The sequence below is a fragment of the Telopea speciosissima genome, chromosome 9 (genome assembly GCF_018873765.1).
Source record: "Telopea speciosissima isolate NSW1024214 ecotype Mountain lineage chromosome 9, Tspe_v1, whole genome shotgun sequence".
NCBI classification, from domain to species: Eukaryota; Viridiplantae; Streptophyta; class Magnoliopsida; order Proteales; family Proteaceae; genus Telopea; species Telopea speciosissima.
The window spans coordinates 29,937,711-29,947,568 of NC_057924.1; the positions used below are offsets into that span (position 1 = coordinate 29,937,711).

At 40.9% G+C, this 9,858-nt stretch overlaps 1 protein-coding gene across 1 annotated transcript; it reads right to left on the reverse strand.

The window, feature by feature from the left end:
• Positions 1–2,002: 2,002 nt before the first annotated feature.
• On the reverse strand, positions 2,003–2,494 carry LOC122638816. Its single transcript, XM_043831665.1, has one exon. It carries the CDS (start codon positions 2,492–2,494, stop codon positions 2,003–2,005), a length of 492 nt encoding a protein of 163 aa, XP_043687600.1.
• Positions 2,495–9,858: the final 7,364 nt, after the last annotated feature.

Sequence of the window (9,858 nt, forward strand, 5' to 3'; positions counted from 1 at the left end):
ATTTATGATGATGTCTCCGATAAGGTCCAGTTTAGACCTCCTTGATTGGGTTGGGTGTCTTTCTCATGTATTACCGAGGGGCATGTCCTCGGGGGGTGTGGGGCCCTTCCTCCCTCTTAGAGTTGTCTAAGGGTTGGAAGTAGGCTGCCTTCTTTTGTTTTCTTTCTTTTTCTTTTTATACACATACATCTTTCTTATCGGAAAAAAAAAATTAATATTCCAAACTATTTTTGGATGTCCTAGGGTTGATCTAGGCTCATTGGTTTGACTTGGTGCACAGTCGGACATCACTTGGAATTCTCTGGGCCTTGCACTGGGCTTTAGGCCCAAGTCTCGGTGCATCACCTGGAGAATATGGTCTAGGGGTAGAATGGTCATTTACACCCTACAGTACATGTATCAAGGCCACAACAGCCACACAACACAGCCCCTAAGTCAGCAGTGTTGCAAGACCAACACAGGCAGGGTTTCCAAGCCCTACGGGGCCCACTTGGGTACCCGAGGTAAAAATATATATGAACAGATGTGAGGAGGGGTATTTTAGTCATTTACCTCCTCCTTACACTGCTTGCAGTACCACAGTGGAAGCCCCTAAAGCAGATTTGCAAAATTACCCATTTTAATTCTCTGGGTGATGTGTGCATCACCCAGACCCTGTTTAGAATGTGAACAGGCTCCAATTCCTAGGTTTTGCACCATGGGCAATGCCTTGATCAATCCCCCATGCATGTTAGGTCATCATGGACCCCATGCGGTGTAGTTTGCACTGGTCTTCATGGATGTTTACCTAGGCCCACCTCTTAGCTGCCAGGAGCTGCCCAGACAACCCAGTGAATAGTAACCCAGTAGAGCTTCAGCTGCAGACCATGGATTTGGCTACATGCAAGGGTTGTTTCACGTGTGTTAGGGCAATCTAGGGCTGCTACAACACATGGCTAGGCTGCATGCAGCCAGGGTACATAGATCTGAGCCCAGACTATCTGTTCTTGGTGCAACAGTGCAGTGCAGTCTAGCACATGCATGGATTTCGGTCTCAGGTAGGTAACAACAACCAAAATCATGTCTCAAAGCTCAGATCTTCCATGCAACATGTTTGCATGTTAGATCTGAAGCCATACATGGCCGCCCCTTAGTGTTTTTGGACAAGCCATGACCAAAACTCATCCAAAAACATAGAGATCTAGAGGGATGAACAGTAACAGCAATATGGTAGCATGTTTAAGGTATGATTTCATACCTGGAATATGCAGAGGTGGCTGCTGGAACTGAGCTTGGAGGCAGGGACAGCTTCCCTTCCTTCTCTCTTCTTCTTTCCCTTCCTTTCTTCTTCCTCTCCTTCTCTTTTCTCTCTTCTTTTTCTCTCCACGGTTTCAACAGTGTATAAACCTTCTAAAACCGAGCTGGGGTCCCCTATTTATAGACCAGTCCCCACTGAGGCCTGTTTGTTTGCTTAGGCCCCTTTTGAAAATGCATTTTTAGACTAATTTTAAGTCATTCTGGGCACTCAGGTGGGGTCTACAGGGGTCCAAGGGTATGAGGTGGTCCCCCAAACTCCCTTTAACCTATGGAGGGTGCCCATGTCCAATATGGGTGGTCCTCAAATATCTGCAGATTAAAATAATGCATTTTTCCACTTTGGGCGATGTCTCTAGGTGATGTGTGCATTGCCCAGAGAATACAGCAAAGCTGTTTTTCCTTGGGCTTGGACAGGGGTTTGACCCATGGTTGGGGCCTTATACCTATACCTCACCCAGGGCCTTTTGCACCTATTTTTGGGTGTGGGACCCACATTCATGGAGAGGAGAGAGAATACCTGGAGTCCAAGCAGTACATTATACTGTGGGCAGTGCAACTGCAAGGATCTGCAATCCATCTTCTGACAGGTGTGTAGGAGGACATCCTCGAGGGTTCTCCATTAAATTCAATCACTGGAGTAATACTCCATAGTGTGCTTGGATGCCATGTCAGGGGTTCCTATCCTTCAATCAAAAATTCCAGCCAGTCAGGGGCAGGTTTGACACCTCTTCCCTTGTACCTTGCTAGTATTGCCCTGAGTGGTGTCCCTCAGACTCTCCTCTAGGATAAGTGCTTTGTGTAGTACCTCAATATATGATCTCAACTCCAGTACTATGATCGCTCCCTTCAATTGGAGCTTTAACCCTCTCAAAAATATCTTTGCCTTTTTGGCATCAGTATCGATGTGGTCTGGTGCAAACCATGCCAATTCTTCAAATTTCTTTTTGTAAGTCATCACAGAGTTTGACCCTTCAGTCAAATGTAAAAATTCCACTTCTTTTCTCTCCCTTAGGCTTTCAGGGAAGTAGTTCTTGTAGAAAACCTCTACAAACCTTGCCCAAGTAATTACTGGGTTCTCAGCTCCTAAAATCTGTTTGGTAGTCTTCCACCAGTTATAAGCTTCCTCCCTCAACATGAAAGTAGCACACATAACTTTTTGAGGATCTATGCATTCCATAACATCAAAAATCTTCTCCATCTCTTCAACCCAATAGATGGCCATAAAGGGTCGGGTCCCACTCCCTTGAAGGCAAGTGACCCCAGCTTCTTCAATCGTTCCATGACCCTTCCAGTATGATGTTCTTTTCATGCATTTTGTCGAAGTTGTTGCAGCTGATTACCACCAATCACAGCCTGTTGCTGCAAAAAGTTCATAAATGTCATGAATGCTCCCATAAAATCTTACTGAGTAACCCCAGCTGCCAAAGGTTGTGGTGGTGGTAGGGCATCCTGAGGTGATGTAGCATTCTTAGCTGGTGGTGGTGGAGGCGGTTCTCTACGGGGAGGCATTGTACCTAACAATAGTAGGTGCACATTAGTTCGAAACATTAATCATCTCCATGCCAAAATTCTAATACATAGACTTTCCTAGGGTTAATAGTTCAATCCTAGGCGTAATGTCTCTAAGTTCTAAAAATCCTATGCCCCCAGTTTCTAAGTTCAAGATTAACTAAACCAATCTCCAATAATTCTCATGTGGTTTTATAAATCAAAGTTCAACCCCAAACCACTGCTCTGAACCATAGCTGCAACGCCCCAAAACCCACCCTAGGAGTATGGATCATCATGATAACCAAGATCGAAATATGGGTTATGATCGTGAACAATGATAAACCACCAATCATCTCAAAAGATCATCTCACATCTTTAAGTGTTAGAATAAATATAGCAGAAGTCTTAATTAATAATAAATCTAATTAGGATCTGAAAATCTATGGTTCAGTATGCTGGTGGTACCACAAAGTAAAGATAAAAGTAACTATTAAGTCTCTATTACAACTCTTGAAAATTCAAAACTAAAAATATCATCTTAAAACTTCAAATACTGTCAAATTTCAATCTATGCAAACTAAAATAAATGAAATCATCAATGATAAATCAAAGTCTTCAAAGATCCTCTTCAACTGGTTCAATATAATCCTTTTCAACCGTATCACCATCATCCTCAACATTCACCAAATACTCATTGCATTGGCATGACTCCTACTCAACAACATCATCTGAAAAATACTATGGGGTAAGCTCGGGAAAGCTTAGCGAATGAGGGGAACACTATCCATATAATAGCGATAAAACACATGCTTTTCAAGATAATAGAAGTATTTCAAATTTTATGCAATTTATCATAAAACAGATTTTAAATCATGCCTATAGAACATCAAAAGTCTATGTAACACAATCTATATTCCATAGTTAATTTTCTCACTCATAAGGGTCTCAAAGTGGTACTGCTATCACATATAATACATCAAATCAAACATTGGGAAGGAACTCAAGCTCTTGGCTCATAGAACCAGATACTGTGTTCCTATGGTGGGGAAAACACGTTCCGTAATGTATGCTCTTGCCTCACCCCCCGGTTCACATACCCACAAAAATGGAAATGTGAGCGTCAAGCCCTTGGCTCCCAGAATCAGAACAAAGTCCTTAACGTCACACTCTTGCCTCACTCCTATGCTCAACATTCCATCCCAACAACACAACCCCCTGTTGGAAGGGTCGCAGTCCAACAACAATATTTCATCCATAGTTGATAAAACTATAAAACCATAGGTCTCATCATACTTTAAATATCATGCTTAAATCACCATGCTTTAATGATAGGAAATCAAATCATAAAGTAAAATCATTCATGCATTGTCTCAACTTAAAACATGTTTAGAAACATCATGCATATCATTCAAATCACAATTTCCTCATAAAACAGTAAATCATGAAGATTTATAGAAAATAATATATAATGGAATTGTGTAGTCTCACTCACCTTGATGACGCCTAAATTAACGATCTCGTCAATGCCAATATAATTCAATGGCCATCCCGCTTCCCCGATGATCCTCCCCAAACAAGTCACGTTTCTTAAACATCTGTATATAGGTATTCAACATCAGTATTACTCTTTATTTAATCCTATCTTATCACACATATATCCCTTCCCTTTCCATTCTATATTATACCATTAGATTTCAAAATTCTATTGTAACACTGTTCTGTCAATAGTGAAAGAAAAATATAAAAAAAAATACTTTTGGAACTCAAAAGTGAATTTTGTTGGTTTTATTTGAAAGACAACACACATATCTCAATACCATAAAGAAATATCATCACAAAACACTCACCAAGTTAACTCTCCAATCACTTTAACATAGTGTTTCTGTCTGAGACAGAATCTGAGTCATTAAATTATAAAATTTATATCTTAACTTTCCCGAATTCAATTAAGGTCAAAGCAGTGAACATAGTTAGAAGACTCCTAAATATTGTTACAGTCAAAATTTCAGACCAAAATAAATTTTCTAAATATGCCTGCTCTCATTGTCAAATTCGGGTATAGAAAACTGCCCTGGAAGCAACCTATCCTAGTACATGAATTATTTGACATATCAATTAAATTTTAAAATTAATGAAATTTTTAGGAGATCATAAAAACTCATATATGCATCCCCAATAAATTTTTTAGACCTTGAAACAACTTCTCAATATGGTCAATAACATGAAAGATTTCAGATTACTATTCTGTCCAACACAAAAAATACTTTTCACATGCAAAAATCCTATCTCTCTCATCACTTCCCAAATCCGAATTTGAATATTTTGAAATCATGATCCAAATTATGATACTACAATACTTATAAAATCATGATGTATTCATCCATGAAAAGTTATTAATACAACCTTAAGCATTAACCTTAGTCTACCCCCATGTTGCATATCAAAAATTTATTTGGAACATGGTGTTGTTCAACATACCTCTTTTGGAAGATTCAACTCCACTCCTACTTGGTATTTTATATTATTTCTTCAAGACAAATCCATGGAACAAACTCGTAGTAACAGCAGCAAAGTGCTCCTCTTTTTCTCTTCTCAAACCTCCAAAGAATATGCAAGGATAAAACTCCAAGGAAGAAGATGTGGCAATATGACGAATCCCTTTTCTTCTTCTTTTTTTTTTTTTTTTTGTTCTTCTCTACGTGTTTTTTTTTTAGAGTAGGGAGAATCCTTCCCAACAAACTTCTCTTATCCCTCTCTCTCCCCCACGATTTGGGTAGATGCAAACTCTAACTTCTTCTCTCTCTCTCTCTCTCTCTCTCTCTATTTATATCAAACTTGTTGCACATGGATTTCTGTATTAATCTTCCAATCCCTCTCATGCGTGGAACCTCCCTCTCTTACTATATCCTATACTCTCCTCCCTATATTCCTTCTTTCACTCCAACTCCCCCTCTTTCCTATTTCTTCTTTAACTACACGATCCTCTCTAATTCGCACCACAATCTCCTTTCACTCTATCTTTCACGTGGTTGAGCTCTTCTCCCATGGTTTTCTATTTCTTTTGTTTTATTTTTTTTTGTAAATCAATTGGGCCGACCACCTATAAGCCCAAAAAAATAAAAACAAAATTTCCGTTTATTGGCTTCCATCTAGAATTGATCCTTAAACTTCTTTTACTATATATAAGATCCTAACCACTAGGCTAACCAACTTACACATTAATAGCCTTATAAATAAATATATTTAAATAATAATTACATATAATCATGCAGAAGGAAATAAATAAACAAGCATATGCTACACTAATAAAATACTAATAAGGTATATACCTCTAGTATGCTAATCAACCAAAAATTCCACCTTTCATTGGTCCACCACTGGTACAGATTCTGCACACAAGGTAAAAAGTCCAAATTATCCTTGTATTTTGGGCATGGGTATTACAATTTGCATGGAGAAAAGAGTGAGATCTACAGTGCCAAGCCTACCCCTAACTGGCTAGAAATTTTGAATGAAGGACATGGACCTCTGGCCAAACATCCAAACATCCTGTGGAGCATCACTCCAGCAGTTGAACCTCTGAGAATGACCTCCTACATACCTGCCAGAAGATAGATTGCAGCCCCATGCAGTTGCACTACCCACAGCATAATGTACTGCATAAACCCTAGGCATTCTCTCTCCTATTCATAAATGTGAGGCCCACACCTAGAAAGATGTGTATTAAGCCCTGGGTGTGGTGTTGGTGCAAAGCCCAAACCCTGGGCCAAGCACCTATGCAAGCATAAAGCATTTATAGCTTTGCTGTATTCTCTAGGTGATGCACTGGGCGATTGGACCAATCACCGAGTGAATCACCTAGAGTGGCTGAATTGCATATTTTGGACTCCAGACATGTGGGGACCACCCATACAGACCATGGACACCCTCTAGGGGTAGATGGGAATTTTAGGAACCATTCCCTACCCCTTGACCCATGTGGACCCCACCTAAGTTGCCAGAATGGCTCATAATCAGTTTAAAAATACATTCTTGGAGTAGGGGGCTGGCAGCCAAACAAGCCTTAATTTAGGTTGGCCTATAAATAGGCAGGCCCAACCCAAAATAGAACCCATACACTGTTTAAATCGTGGAGGGAATGAAAGGAGAGAAAAAGAGAAGGAAAAGAGCTCAAGGAGAAGAAGAGGTAAGGAAGGAGGGGATCACTACCTGCTGCATCCAGCCCCTGTTCCTGCAGCCTAACCATCTCAGCTAATGAGTTTTACCTCCTTATGTTACTGCTCTCTAAATTCTCATTTGGATCCCAGCTCTGAGACGGTGAATATGGCTAAGGAAAGCCCATAACACCTAAGGGCTACCTTGTGTGGCCTCAGATCTAACATGCAAACCTATTGCATGTAAGATCTGAGCTATTTAAACATGTTTCAAATACTGTTTTACATCTGAGACTAAAATCAGTCTCTATGTCAGACTGTACTGCCCAGTTGCACCCAGAACAGGCAGTCTGGACATAGATTCTTGCATACATGCTGCTCCTTGCCTAGCTCTGTGTTGGAACAGCTCCCTACCATGATTATACATGTAAATTCATCCTTGCATGCAGCCCAAGCCATAGCTCTGAGCTGGAACACAGCCTGGGCTGTTGTTCTCTGAGCTGTCTGGACAACTCCTGGCTTCCAATGGCTGAACCAAGCTATGATCCATATGAACCATTGGATTCCACTTCCCATGAGGTTCATAACCATCCTACATGCATTCCAGATCGACCCATGGCTGCCTATGCACAAAAATCCAAGAAACCAGGTCTATTCACGCTTCAAACAGGCTCTAGGAAATGCACTGGGTGATTGGCCCAATCACCCAGTGAATTGCCCAGAGAATTAAAATGGGTTGTACCGCTATCCTACCTCTGTGGGCCTTCACCAGTGGGCCATACACAGTGTGAGGAGGTGGTAAATGACCAAAATACTCCTCTTCACATCTGTTTGGTAATATCCATACCTTGGGTACCCAAGTGGGCCCCATAGGGCCTGGTAACCATGCCAAGGATGGTCCATCAGAGCTGCTGACCTGGGGACTATTTTGTATGACTATTAAGGCCATGTACAACTAGTTACGCTGCCATATACCAGATCTGATCCTATTCCACATCTCTAGATGATGCACCGGGACATGGACCCAAAAGCCCAGTGCAAGACCTGGAGAATGTCAAGTGACACCAGACTGAACACCGAGTCAGACCAGTGAGCCTAGACCAACACTAGGTTATCCAAAACAGCTTTGAATATTAATTAACACATTTTTTATTTAATAAATTAGGATTTGATCCTGCGCTCGAGGTGCACAGCTAGACATCGGCCGAAACTGAACCAACAACTGAACCTGTAGGACCAGACTAAGGTGAGTGAAATGTCATCGTGTATGTAGGTGTAACATAACTAATATGCTGAAATGAATTATAACATAATGAAATTGTGTTGTATATTTATTTCATTAAATCTTGAAATCTAAAAACAACAATGTGTTGACTGCTAGAATCTATGAATGAGCAATGTATGCTGAATGTGATTTGTTAGACTAGATGTTGTAGCCAGCTTGGAAATGAGGCCTGTGGTAGCCCATAGAATGGGGTACTGTTGGCACCACCAGACTCTTACGATGCCATACAGACAATTTGGGCTAGAGTTTCATCACCCGTGCTACGCACCCTTGCCAATAGGGGTTAAGGTGTTGGATGCCTGTGAGAGTGACCATATGAATGAAAAAAGAAAAGAAAAGAAAGAAATGTTATTGCACCAAAAAGGTGAATTATGGGCTATAAGCCAGATAAAAGAAAAGTGATGAAAAAGGATGGATGCCTCACAGGTTAATCATAGAGGGCTGGTCAGGCTGACCTTGGTGAAAGCTGCGGGAGCTGACTGGTCCTCTCCGACAACTCAATGGGTGTATCGCAGGAAGGGGTTAAAAGTCCGCACCAGGGATACATGTATTAGGGATTGTAGTAGCACTAACCTGCCTTAGTTATGATATTAGGTGGCTAATTAAATAAAATGAATTGCACCTCATGTAGGACTCATATGGTTGTGATTGCATGTGTATGCATGGTGATATATTTCATTCACGGGCTCGGTGGAGCTCACACTCTATTATATATGTTTTTCTATTAGATGATCCTGCAGGTGGATGTCACTGTGGCAGGGAGACTTATTACCGAAGGAGAGCCATGGTGGTTATGAATATATTGGTGTGGACACGGACGGAGGTCATACCGTTGGTGCATGTGTTCTCGATGATAGTTGAAGATGACCCATGAAGGGTGTTGCTGCTGACACTTTCTTTTTGTCTTGGGGACTCCTTTTTATTTTGACGGAGTTTTTCCCCATTTTATTTTTAGCTTTCTTTCTTTTTAGGGCTCGGGTTACCTTGCCCTGTATATATTTCTTTTGTATATGATAGTGATAGGTACTACTGTTTTCTCTATGGAAGTGAGAGAGGGAATGAACTAAGACAGTATTGTATATATTATCATTTCTTATACTGCTACACTTTTAAAATGTTTTAATGTAAATATAGCTTACCGCAGCACTTTGAGTTTTACATGATGTATTATGGCGGATGTGTGTCTATGAATGGATTAATTGCTTCTAGATCCGTGGGATTTGGCGGATTGCTGACATGTAATTCAGGTCACCTGCCTAATCCTCCCAGGGGGTGGTTTGGGGTGTGACATATAGCGATCACAAGAGTTTTAAGTATTTTTTCACCTAGAGGGAACTTAACATGAGACAGAGGCGATGGTTGGAACTAATGAAATACTATGATTGCACCATCCATTACCATCCCGTTAAGGCAAATGTTGTGGCGGATGCCCTAAGTCAAAAATCTCAAACCTTATCCTTAACATCCTTGGCTGTCACTAAGGAACACGTTGAGGAAGTGAGAAGGATGGATTTGGAACTACTGGTAGAGGGTGTTATCCTATCTTTAGCAGCCCTATTGGTGCAATCAACTTTGGTGGAAATGATTCAGTCCGCCTAAGCCTCCGATGAACATTTTCAGGAGATCTTGAAG